We start from the raw sequence: 13040 nt of genomic DNA, 5'->3' as shown, positions 1-13040 counted from the left end.
TTATTATCGAAGTAAACAAAGATGAGCGGCCCTTCAATATGTCCATTTTTATTACACGTTATTGGCCCAACTTGTGGCCAATCAGCCAATGACAGGAGAGAAAACAAACAAACAAACAAAAACAAACCAACCAACCAACCCCCACCTAATGCAGAAATAAATAAAAGTTTCAGAAACGACTGACAGGTCAGCAGGCTGCCACCACCAAAGCGCAGCACAGCAGGCGGGTGTGTGAGGAGCGGGCCCCGGTCACACATGAGAGCGGCACCCATCCGAGGTCCCGCCCCAGACCCGGACCCCCATTCAAACAAAATCTCAGAACATCATCAACAAAAAGCTAAAGAAATCAGCAGGAGTGACCACTCAACACGCCGCCCTGAGCAGAACGTCACAAACAACGTAGCTAAGCGAAAGGCAACAACTGTGCGCTCAGATGAAGGTCAAGTGTCCCCTGGTGCAGCGTCTGACACCTCGGGCCCCCTGCGCTCCTCCTCATCCTCCTCTGTGCTCTTCGTTTTCAGGTTGGCTCTGGCTTCAGCCTTCTCGAAGGCAAGCGCTGTCCGCTTCAGCAGGTAGACGGCGGCGTGGAGCCCCCCCACGTTCACCCACACCGTGTGAGACCTGCGCCATAGGTGGCCCATTCTGGACACAGCCTGCAACGAGAGAGAAATCAGGTTTTAGCCTTTCCTCGTCATGTCGACGTCCTCGTTGTCTTACGGCGATGTCCGCTACATGGGGGGCTCAGATCCTTCAGTGGCATTGAACACACAGCTCCGGTGGTTATGGAGGACTCGACTGTCACAAGCGGCTCCCGGGTTCAAACTCTCAATTCTGAATGATCGAGTAGAGAAGAGGCTGGCAATGCCAGCAAACACCAACTCAGGGCCATCATTTCTGGAAAATGGCAAAAGAAGGCAAAGAACTTAAAACTACAGCAAAATCCCAAAATGAATGGAAGTCTGACATGACGGCACTTCAAAGACCACCTAATTAAAGAGGAAACTGGCGAGAACTTGAGGAGCCCCACTATAGACCAGCGTCCCAGTGGCTTTTACATTCAGAAAATGTGCCAGCATGGCATTCACGCGCCAGTGTGGGTGACTCCGACGTGGGTGCTGTTGCCGTACCTTTTCTCGCATTCTCTCTCTATTCCCTTTTTAAAATGGAGTTTGCTCCCTTACTTCCATCTTATTCTGACCGGCCCTGACCAGCAGTGCAGACATGGGTACAAAACACACTGGAGCACCTCGCTTGGACCTGTGAGGCGCTGGACTCAACGTGGGAATCACTGACCTACGGACCCCCCAGGGACTCTGCCGATGACAACCTACCTTTGTATAGCGCCATTCACCGAGTGCTGGGGTGACCAATGTACAAATTACACAAACGGCAAGACAAAGAGGGGCTGAGGGGGCACAGACGGCCTTTGTACATTTGCCCCAATTACAGCAAGACCACGGCCTACCTTAGCAAAGCATTTCTTGTCTTGAGTCAGCAGGACGGCCTTTCCCGTTTCCGGCCTACAAATGCGCCCCATTTCCTTCAGGCAGGACGGGTACAGGTCCCAGTTCTTCTTTCGAGAGCCCATCCTAAAGGTGGCAAAAAAACAAACTTTTTGAAGAGCAAGCGAGAATGTCGGCCACGCCAACATATCCCTTTTAGTTTGTTTGGTCCATTCTCGTTATCCGCAGGGGTTACGTTTGGCGACCGTCACCCCTCATTAAAACAGAAACACTGGAGGGGCCGAGCGGCGCAGCACAACTGGGCGACTCGGGCCATTGGCGAATCTCCAACTTTACCTTTTTCCAAATGGCATGTCCGTCACAATGGTGTCCACAGAACCCGTCCTGATGGGAAGACGACAGATGTCCCACTGGAGGGTGTCGATACGGAGACCCCAATGACTGCTAAAAGGTGGGAGGGAGGAGACCACAATTACTACACACGGCAGGGACAACAGCAGACAGAAATCAGCCGCCTTAAAAATACAAACGGTGGGACAAAACAAATCAAAGAAAGAAGAGCAAAAACTCAGCCAAACTCATTCACTCTCCAAGACCACCTCATGGGGGGGGCAACATGCCCACACATCCCTCTCCTCAGGCCATCTTGGAGTCTTGCCAGGGGCCTCCTCCCAGCTGGTCAGGCCCATAGTATCCTCACAGGTGGCGCAGTGGTAGTGCTGCAGCTTTGCAGTAAGGAGACTCCCCGTGTGGATCGCGCTTCGAGTACGGAGAAAAGCGCTATATAAATGTAATGCATTATTATAAAAGCTCCGCAGGGGGGCGTCCCCCTCAGAGGCCCAAGCCCCCTTAATACAGAGGGTCAGCAGTTCTGCTCCAAGCCTCTCCAGGATGGTCGGTGCTACTCGCCCTCTCTAGGGACAGCCCAGCCACCCCATGCAGTCATGTGACCGTGGGCGAGGGGTGGGACGTACATCGACCGGTAAATCGAGAGCCCCTACAGATCAGTATAGTGGACTGACTGGAACCCAGACCGACAAACTGACACTTGGGATGTGGAATGTCACCCAACCAACCTGTCTCTTAGAATTCACGCCACTCTCAGTATGGAGGACATAGTGGCACAGAGAGATGCCAGCTGCCATCTGAGAGTGGGGTACAGAAGCATAGAGGCAGCGACAGCACTTCTGCTTAGGAAGCCAAGAACCACCAGGGGGCAGCAGAGCAGGATCTCAGGAGCTCCTCCCAGAAGAGTCAATTATAGGCGTTTAATGGTATAGTGGTGTTGTAAAGCAAGTCACCCATACACTGCTGGGGTCATCCAACAGTCAAAGGGCTTGTCAACTTAAAGTGACAGCAGTGGCCACTAGACCCGTCCTGTGGTCCTTATAGCCAACAAGGCTGCAGAATGACCACAAGAGGAGACTGAAGAGAAGCCCGTGTGAGTGGTCAGAGAAAGAGGGGTGCAGTGAAACGGGAGGACACACTGCCAGGCGGACATGAGGCTGGGACATCGGGTACCGCTTTCTGATGTGGTCATACTGTTCTAGCATCATGTGTCCACTCAGAGACGCATTGTGTGTTTTAGTGTTGAATTAACAGAGTGGTCACAGAGAACCTAGCACCATTCTGGGCAAGAACAAGAGTGTCACCAAGTGACTTAGTGTTTAAATAAGGCAATCATCAAGAGTGTCACCAAGTGACTTAGTGTTTAAATAAGGCAATCATCAAGAGTGTCACCAAGTGACTTAGTGTTTAAATAAGGCAATCCGCCTAAGCAGCAAACTTGTACGCACACGTCAGACATTTCGTGAGTTACCTTCCTTTATTCTGTCGCTTTTTGTGGATGTAATTGATGTTATTGACGGTCCGGTTGGTAGCCAAGGTGTTGTTGTCCCCAGAAATAAAGAAGGAATGCGGCCATTCAATGGAGCCCTGCAAATATAAAATTGACAGCCCCTTAAACTCCACCGAAGGCCAGGCATCTCGTAACTCAAGTGGGGGGCCGCACTGAGATGACGGCTCACCTGTCCAGAGCTGAGCGTCATCACATACCACCAAGTCAGGGATGGCAAATCCAGCGCCCTGATGCTTAGCTGTGACCAAGCACTTAGAAATACAGGTCATAACGGTCATAAAATTAGAATATCATGACATACAAACTTGATTTATTTCAGTAATTCCATTCAAAAAATGAAACTTGTATATCAGATTCATTCATTACACACAGACTGATGGATTTCAAATGTTTATTTCTTTTAATTTTGAGGATTATAACTGACAACTTTTTTTATGACCAGCACCTGTATATGACAAGTAGGAGTTGGAAAGACAGGGAGGAAGAATGAAGGTGAGGAGAGCTGATATGAGGTCAGCGAGGTGGTGGATAACCCGCAGCCAGCCAGGTGCTCTGAGTGTCAGTCAGATTATTTTTCTCTGCTTCATTGATGTAAGAGATATTGGTCCATTATTCGGTGTGTGTGTGTGTGTGTGTGTGTGTGTGTGTGTGTATACGCAGCACTTACTCTACATATTCTTATAAACACACACACACACAGTGACGTGTTATTTCAGCACATTTGGTAAACTTCAATCAGTGTGCCCATCAGAAATTTATAAACTCAAATTACAGAAGCTGCCGTCACTCGAAAGAATTAAAGGCTGTGCTACAGAGAAGAGAAACAGCCAGAAGACTGAAGACTAACACTAACCCTTAGTCAGAAGGCCAGCCAGAACGAAGTGCCCACTTCAACAGTCCAGAACTGAAGGGCCTTTATTAAAGCAGCGTTCACTGGACTGCTACCAAATGGCATTGTGGGCACATGAACCCAAGTCTGAGTCTACATCCATCAGGTGAGAGCGATTGGCACGATGGAGGCCACATTCCGGCTTTGGATGACAGTAGAGAGGATGACCTGCACAGAAGTGACAGCATCAGTACGGTATCCTCCAGTGGCACACGGCACCCTGTCACGTAAGCCATACTGGGCAGCCCTTTGTGCCAGAGCAGAATGACCCCCAGCATACACCCAAGCTTGGAGGAGGAGGACGGCGTGGCCTACACAATCACCTGAGCTAAACCCAGGGGCGGATTTGTGGTCAAATAGATTAAAAGGCGGTCAAGCGAGGGCAGCTCCTTTGGGGGCACACCAACAGCAGTGCTGGAGTGACCTTTCTGGGCGGCTTGTCAGGCCCACTCTCTAAGTCTGTCATTTTGACCATTTCTTATTACACTGTCATTCTTTTGACTTGTGTGTGCCACCTACTGTGTTTAAACTGTAATCAAAATATGTTTGACTGGCTGGGTGTGCCAATCTGTGGTAGTGCCCTTTAATGCTGCCAGTGAGTGATATTAATTAATACACAAGCACAGTGGCATCGGAAACAATTGATGGTCGAGGGCTTTGGCGGTACTTTGAGGTGGCAATGGTCAAAAGACACAGCCAGGGACAGATGGGCGCCCATGCCCATTTCAGAGGGCCCCATGGCACAGCATGGCAACACCAACTGCACACGGGGGTGGGGTCCACTAAAAAACCAACTGACATATTCAGAAATTTCTCAGCAATGTTGGGAGTCGAGATGAGTGAATGGGAGTAAAAACCTGCCGCCTTGGGGGTCCTGCAGGACTGACCTTGAAAACATATGAGCAGGCGGGAGGCTTACCTCCAAGGGTATGGCTCCACTTCCACACATCGGGTCAATTATAACATCAGATGGCAGAGGGTCGCATAACCTGAGGCAGAAAAGAAGACAAAAGCGTAAGCGGCCGAGCCGATTCTGAACGTGGTGGTGGGAACAGGAACTGGGCTCAGACCCGGCAGTCTTGAGCACTGAAGGACTCCACAGACAGGATGTGAAGAGATTACCCATCAGGCCTCTCTCTCTCTCACACACACACACACACACACAGCCTTTAATAACCTACAGAGGCACTACAACTTTAAAGAAGGTCCATGTCGGGATGGATCCACCTTTTTTACCTCTTCATTTCCTACACTCGCTGACCCCTGCGGCTCCGCCCACGTGGCAGTGAAACAGGACAAACTTAAAAACGAAAACGTAATTCTGGCCAAGTAAAAGGTGGGCACACTCCACAGTCAAAGGCTGGCACTGTATCTGATCATGTTCAGCTCTGACGGGAGAGCGTCCTCGCGTGGCCGTGAACTCTCTGCCAATGAGCAGCTACCCACTAAACCAGGGGTCACCAAGTCCGGTCCTGGAGGACCACCGTGGCTGCAGGTTTTCATTCTGACCCTTTACTTAAGGACTGACCCGTTTCTGCTGCTAATGAACTTCTTGTGAATTCATTTTAACTGACTTACTCTTGAAGACTCAGACCCTGGAATTGTTTTTTTTTTTTTTTTCTCCTTAATTAGCAGCCAAACGATAATGAGATACAAAATGAACTAAAATAACTGCTGTCCATCATACAACATCTAAAAATAAAGAAAGACGAAGGTCTCAGGAATGTCAATCTGCTCACGTCCCAAAAAATGTTAACGGTGCTTTTAGAAAGAGCGGGTTTAATTAACGACAAGACTCGGCACCTCATTAAGCAGCTGGTTGGAGTTGGAGGGCCTGACTTCGGTGGTCTTCTGCTGGCTCACTCACTTCACATTTCATTTCTGTTTGGGTTCCATTTAAGGAAAGAAATGAAGCAAATTCAGAGGACCGGTGAAGAAATTCAGGAGAGCAAATCTTAAACAAGCAATCCAATTAAAATGAATTCACAAGAAGTTCATTAGCAGCAGAAACGGGTCAGTCATTAAGTAAAGGGTCAGAATGAAAACCTGCAGCCACGGTGGTCCTCCAGGACTGGAGCTGGCGACCCCTACTCTGAAATACACATAGCCCTAATCTCTCTCAAAAAGGTCAAACGTTACTCCTTAACATCTGCTGAACAAACAGACAGACATCGCTAGCTAAGCAGAGAGGCAAGATGCGCTCCAACACATGGCGACAGGCAGAGCGATTCAAAATGAGGATGGCCCCACCCACCTCCCTACTCCTGAGGCCCCGCCTCCCCATCCCCTCGGCCCCTTCACACAAATGAATGGGTACCTCAAGTGAGCTGCGATACTTACTGTGATGAGAGAAAACCAGCAAATCAACCGGAATGTTCTAGCAAATTACAGAAACAAACCCCCATCTACTGTAGTCCTCTCGTGGAAGGCAAACAAGACAGACGTTGGATAGATATATATAAATATATATAAATATATAGTATATAAATGACCTCGGCAGGAAGGAAGACAAGATGGAGGCCTCGTTTAACTGAGGGGGCTCAATTACCAGATTTGAGTCAGACCCTAAAGGCCTACACTACAGTGCCACCCAAGATCAGCTCCAATGTTCTGAGGGTCCAGCACTTGTGGCTTACTGTGTGCATTTCTTGGCCCACCTGCCATCCCTGAATTTCCTTCAGAGGTGCGTTCAGGCCCAGTCCACACGTAGCAGAACAGCAGAACAGGTCCGCTTCAAAGACAAGTCAAGTGACAGGCTTCCTCTTCACTTCATAGACTGATGGTGCAAACCCTAAGCTCATCCCCAGGCGTTTTCTTTTTTTGCCTGGACCCTCTGCCCCATTGGCACTGATGCCCAACCTGTGGAGCAGTTCTGGGTGCCACTGGCAGAGGAGAGACGTTGGAGTGACAAGAGGATTGGTGGGGGGTTTGGGAAGAGTTCTGTGGGATGTTTCTGAATAAACAGGTGAGATGAAATGGGGACCGAGGACAGGAATGGGCAGTGTGCTGCTGAAATACCCCCAGTAGGGTCAGCAGTGGTGACCCTCAAAAACAAAGACATTACATTCAGAACTGAAGCGTCACTTGACCACAAGTCCAGACAACAATCAAAGCAACACAAGCATGGAGATCAACGTGACTCAAGGTCCAAGCCAGAGCCAGCAAGATCGTGTGTACCGTTTGTGATGGTGAGGAGGTCACCAGCCCTCCTGTTCTCAACATGTGACCCGGGGGGGGGCTACCAAATGCTGGGCAGTCTGAAGGGCTACCTCCATGGCATGAGCCGTGCCAACAATAAAGATGGCAAGTCAGCCACAGATGACCATGTGCATGGATGAGATAAAACATCTGACTGGAGTGGCACAGGAGAGCCCCATGAACCTTACAACAAGTATGTGAGTATTAACATGGGCTACTGGGAAAAATAAAATGGGTCTGGTCAGTTAACCAGAAGAAATCAAAGTTGGCTACGAGGACACTCACCTCAGCATCCCATAAGCCAGGGTGGAGCGCAGGGTGGTAGGCCCAAAGTGGGTGATATTTCTTCGATGCAGACTCTCCTCTGTCAGGGAAATCCCCACCACCACCTCTTCGTTGTGGATGTTCAGCAAAACCTGCATATGGATGGGGAAAAAAGTGAAGGATCTGGAAAGGAGAGTCGAAACAAACTTCTGTAGTCTAAAAGTGGACGTCAAGTCACGCGGGACAGGCAGGCTGCCCAGAGGGTCCCGACTACACAGTCTTATCAACGCGAGACCAACCACCTAAAGGGCTGAGGCACCAGGCGGCCACCCTGGTCAGCAGCCTACCGCCAGTCAAAGGGTCCACATTGCTGTCCAGACTTCAAGTGGCAGCTGATGATGTCACTTCGCAGGAGCTAAGCCCTTTAGAGGTGGGGCTAGGGGCGGGGCTAGGGCTGCTCTTCTTTCCCTGGATTTCAATTCCCTTCATACGGTGGGTGGAAGGTGCAAACACTTGAGAGACCCTTGGTGACCTGACTCTTAACGGACACACGCCACCCCCGTTTCTGACCACACATAGAAACTGTGACACCCAACCTACCTGGAAAGGGGTCTCTCTCCGACCTGACTTTCCTGAGGTTTCTTCCATTTTTCCCTACAAGGTTTTTTTTGGGAGTTTTTTCTTGTCTTCTTAGAGAGTCCTGTCAAGAGGCAGGGCCTGTTAAAGCCCATTGCGGCACTTCCTGTGCGATTTTGGGCTACACAAAAATAAACTGTATTGTATCGTATAGAAACTTGACAATCGAATGTCTGCCTTTGATTGGCTCACTTCTGACCACAATCAGTTTACATCATCATCATCATCTTGAACTCATGATTTCATATTCAGAAGTCATGGGGTTTTGACTTTTTAGCAAATCCTTCAGCTCATTGCAATCAGTCACTTTGAGAGAAATCAATTGAGATGTCAGTAACACAGCAAGAGGTCAGAACATGAGAAGGCCTAAAGCGAGTGTGCCCTCCGAGGCCGTCCTGCTGGGACGACCACCCTAAAAGCAGACTAATGACTCCGGATGATGGACAAATGGATGGCTGGGCTGGTGTGGCAGTCAGCAGACTCTCCCCATGGATGTCCAACTGGGCACTTTGGTTGCCTCTCACATCTCCACCAAGCCCAGCCAACGTCTGAACCCCCCAATAATCCCGCACCACCCTCTGCACGTCTGCAAACAGCCCTTCTGAAAGAGACGGACGTACCTCAATATCAAACTTTGTCATGTCTGGCTTCCACAGGAAGAAATCTTGAACGGCTCCCCCAAAATCACGCGCTGCCTCGTTGGAGGTGAAGTTGTGCTTCTCGCCTGCCCGGCTGCACGTCACACGAAATTTGAGAAGCTCCGATTTCTTGCCTTCATCTTGAGATTCGCAGCTGTCACCGGTTTCCTCTTCCGAGTCCACGTCTCCATGTTGGCTCTCCTCCTTAGCAGCAGCGCTGCTTCCTTTCCCAGTCCCGCTGGCCGCCCCACGTTCCGATGCGGTGTTTGACTCAATGACACTGTCCGCTGACTCCGGGTCTCGCTGCGGCTCTGGCTTAGCCCCCCCTTTACGACCATCGCTTGAAATTTCTCCTGGACACGCAGCTCGCAGGACCCCTTTCCTCCTGGACCGTCTTTTCTTTAACGTGTTGTTCAGTTTCCACACCTCAAGGGGTAAAAGCCAAGGAAGTTTGGAAGCGAGCTCCTCAAACTCTTCTAAGGTTTCCTCCTGCAATAAAAAGTAAGCGTGTCAGAGATAGCGACGATACTGTCGAGATATGGACCGGGGCTCAGGCTTCATCCCAAAGACAACGTCAGGATAACTCGTGTGAGCAGATGGAAGCTGGTGGACCCAAACCTAAAAGTGACTGTGCTGCGAGTCGCCGTACCCTGCGTGTCACACACATACACACACGTCACGGGAGCGGCTCTCCGGCTTTGAGCCGATGAAGACGCACTACCTGCCTCTGTGTCATTTCCCCTAGAGTAGAAGAAGCCTTTTTGGGTGAACAAGGACGTCACTTCTAACCCTCAAAGCTGCTGGAAGTCGGCGTTCCCTCTGGACCCCGATGCCACACAGGACAGACTGGGTCGTTTAAAGACCACCACACAGCCTCTCTTACTGTAACTGTGTGTCAACTTGGCGCCCCATCACCCTGACGCTCTCTCTGGGTTCGTCCATACAGCTGACTATCAAATAAAAAGGAAGACAATGCCAGCCGAAGGGGGCCGTACAGCACGTGGAGCATCGAGCCAAACACGCGTGCAACCAGCGGCTCGAACACCAAACCTATTAACAGCCATTTTCAAACCTTAAAAACACAGAAAAGTGAAGCTGGTTTCTAAAGAGATCAGTGAATGAACGAATGAACTCCTGCATGTACTGTATTTCTACCGAGACTGACTGCTGCAATGTGCCCTTCACTGGCTGTTCAGATCATTCAAAACGCGGCTGGCAAGCCCCTCACTAGGACAAGACCGCCTGCCCTGGAGTCCTTACAGAGGCCGAATTCAAAAGCCCCAGCCTACAAGCAGAGCTTTAAATGGCTGAATTCAGACTTGCTCATCTCAACTGACCGATACTCACAAACTGGACTCTGCTTGTAGGGGGCTAAACGACGGCGCGGGGTCAAGGGTTCATCTGCAGGGCCCCAGAGCTGCAGATTAGTCGGCCCACTCATCAACGTGACTTTCGTCCGACGTACCCTCAGAGGACTTGGGCACAGCAGCTGGGGGTCTCCCCTCCAGTTATGTGACAATTCCAAACAATAACTGGGCAGCCGACTGTTTTTATTGAGGCCAAAAGGTCGGACCACATCACCACCAAAGGAGACACACAAGAACGTGGAAGGGCCTACCTTTGTGTCTTTAAAGTGGTAGTCAGGAAATTCCTTAACCACAACAAATAAGTTGTCCACCGACTTCAGCTGATGAACCTGCCAGAAAAGAGCAAAACAAGTCAGGGTTACCTCCTAAAATAAAATGGCAATCAAGGAGGCCAGTGGGTGCCAGCACAGGTCAGCAGCGCACGGGATGACAAAACAGGGTTCAAAGGACCACTTCATCACAGCAGTGCGGTCAGCAGGACAACTAGCGGCGCCCCCTCTGGCTCAGGAGGTTCAAGTACTGTCACCCAGCACAAGGCCACTCTCACCGGTACATCAGACGACTAGTCAAAGGTCACAGTGCCACCCTGAGCGGCCCACCAGTTTAAATGTAAGAAAATTATTATTATTATATACATACAAAATATCAGTGCAGTACAATACATACAACAACCCGTGGAAAACAAGCATTAAACAAAAACATGTTAAAGTAGTAAGACGGCAGAGGCTTTCATTTTCAGGATATTAAACACGCAGCCTGCTTCGTTCATTCTTTCTGAACTTTCTGTTTGAAGTCCTGCTCATTTTCTACCCGGATTACTAACGATGTAGGATTCAAGTTAACCCTCACCCTTTGGTGTCTTTTATTCTTTTAAGGTTACACTGATGCCATTTTGTCTGTCACTGTGTGGTGCCATTTGTGGATGTCCCTGCTGTGTCATGGTACCCTACTGCTCTGGGTGGCACACGTTACCTTTATTTCTTCTGCTTCCTGACCCTTTGTTTTTCAATTCGCACTTGTAATGTGGCATTTGAATTGCCGTTGGCACACATTGGTACTTTCCTCTGGCCTTCTTTCTCCTTTCACGTTTGGTCACCTGCAGTTGCTCTCAGACCTCGGGGAGGGCCAGTGTGGTGCCCAATGGCTGCTGTGCACTTTGTTTTGTATGGTCAGTTTTAGTGGCCTCAAGCCCACTGTGGGCCCATCGGTCAGAAGTATGCTTTTAAAGTCCACTGAAATCCTCATGTGCTCATCTGTGGTTTCCATTACTTTTGACATAAGCGGGAGAGCGGGTGGCCACTACAATATACTTGAGGTGGCTGACGGGCGGCAACACCTGGGCCACGCCACTCCACTCCTTCCCGCATTCCAATTTAAAAGCCGCCTCACGGGCGACCATTAGGCCCACACTCGCACTTCGGGACATGGAGCCTGCTGCAGCATATCCAAAAATGACACGCCACCAGCTGAAGAGCAGCCCACGGCTTTTACTCTGATAATAACGGGGCCTATCAACTATGCAGAGGACGCCACCAGACCCAAGCCCCCTCGTCGCGGCGGCCGTACCTGAGGGAGGCTGTCGGCCCGGACCTCGAAGTAGATCCGCCCCCGGTCCTTGCTGATCCTGCTTTCGGCGCCCAGCTTCTCTCGAACTTCGTCCGCCGCCGTGTACTCGAAGCCCGTGGGCACCGTAGCCCCAATCACCACGCTGAAGGAGTCGGGGGACGGCGTCTCGTCAGCAAGGGCGCCGTCCCTCTTCACGGGAGCCTCGTGGCGACCTTCTGACATCGTCCGGGCGGGCAAGCGAGCATTCAGTCTGGAGAGAGACGGCGGCGTACCCTGCAGGATGACAACAACATACCGTAAAGACACGACAGAGGCGGGGCGGGGTGCCGTGCCGTGCCGGTGCCTCCCTTCTGCTTTATTAGCCCCGGTGTTATGTGGGTAGGAAGTTTCGTTAGAACACCGGCCGCCCCCGCGATGACATACCTGTGTCCTGCACGCAAGGCCAGTCCTCGGGGTTTTACGCGTAGGCCCTTCGTTAGAAAACCGCAGCTAAAGCGCCTTTCGAGCAACCAAAGGTCACAGCGGTGAGCGCGAATGCCAAGGCGGGCTTGCTGTGTGCTCAAAGCGAAAGTGAAGCACGTGCTCTGACCTCGCCATGACGCCGTTTCCTTGACGATGGGAGTACTTCCGGAGTGGGGCACATGCGCGCTTACTCGCTCACTGAAACCGAACGAAGGGGCTACTCTGTGAGTCAGTGAGACGCCAAAGCCAGTGGGACTCGGAAACCGAGCGGGACTGCACTGGTTTAGTGAGAGAGTGCGATGTGAAAGGCGCAGTGTAACGTACAGTACATCTATCCAAGCACGGCTCTTTAGGCTAAATCCGATTGGTCAGTTATGGGGTCGTCCACACAGCTGTCCATCCATTTCTTTTCTAGCATGTCGGTTCCAGTGAAGTTCAACCAACACCAAAGTGGACCCCCGGTCACCGCGACATGCACGCACACACACTCGCTAATCATAGCGGGGCGCCTTACGGTTATCATTGTGCACGCAGTTGTGTCTGGACAGAAAGGTATCGTTAGAGGTCGACATGAGGACAATAAAACACTCACTTCGTTTCTGGTCCGAACAAGATTGTAGAGTCGTGGCGACGGCAGAAGCCTCTGGGGGTGTTTGTTAAGATTTCGTCTTTAAAAGGCGCACAAACATAAGGCGGGGC

General features: G+C 50.7%; 1 protein-coding gene across 2 annotated transcripts; it reads right to left on the bottom strand.

Annotated features, from left to right (window-relative positions):
• Window positions 1-27: 27 nt before the first annotated feature.
• thumpd3 (THUMP domain containing 3) lies at window positions 28-13040 on the bottom strand. 2 transcript variants are annotated; one of them, XM_039772944.1, is made up of 10 exons: window positions 12934-13040; window positions 11880-12152; window positions 10565-10642; window positions 8929-9435; window positions 7694-7824; window positions 5130-5199; window positions 3283-3398; window positions 1800-1907; window positions 1466-1589; window positions 28-653 (listed from the first exon to the last, which is right to left on the bottom strand). In XM_039772944.1, the coding sequence occupies exons 2-10, from the start codon at window positions 12099-12101 to the stop codon at window positions 441-443; spliced, it is 1569 nt and encodes a 522-aa protein (XP_039628878.1). In that variant the 5' UTR covers window positions 12102-12152; window positions 12934-13040; the 3' UTR covers window positions 28-440. The 2 variants fall into 2 exon arrangements, with proteins under 2 accessions (XP_039628878.1, XP_039628877.1); XM_039772943.1 differs by lacking the exon at window positions 12934-13040 and adding an exon at window positions 12303-12467.

Source organism: Polypterus senegalus, chromosome 12 (genome assembly GCF_016835505.1).
Source record: "Polypterus senegalus isolate Bchr_013 chromosome 12, ASM1683550v1, whole genome shotgun sequence".
Lineage (NCBI taxonomy): Eukaryota > Metazoa > Chordata > Cladistia > Polypteriformes > Polypteridae > Polypterus > Polypterus senegalus.
Note: the sequence above shows the minus strand (reverse complement) of the source record. Positions and strands in the feature narration are given on the sequence as shown.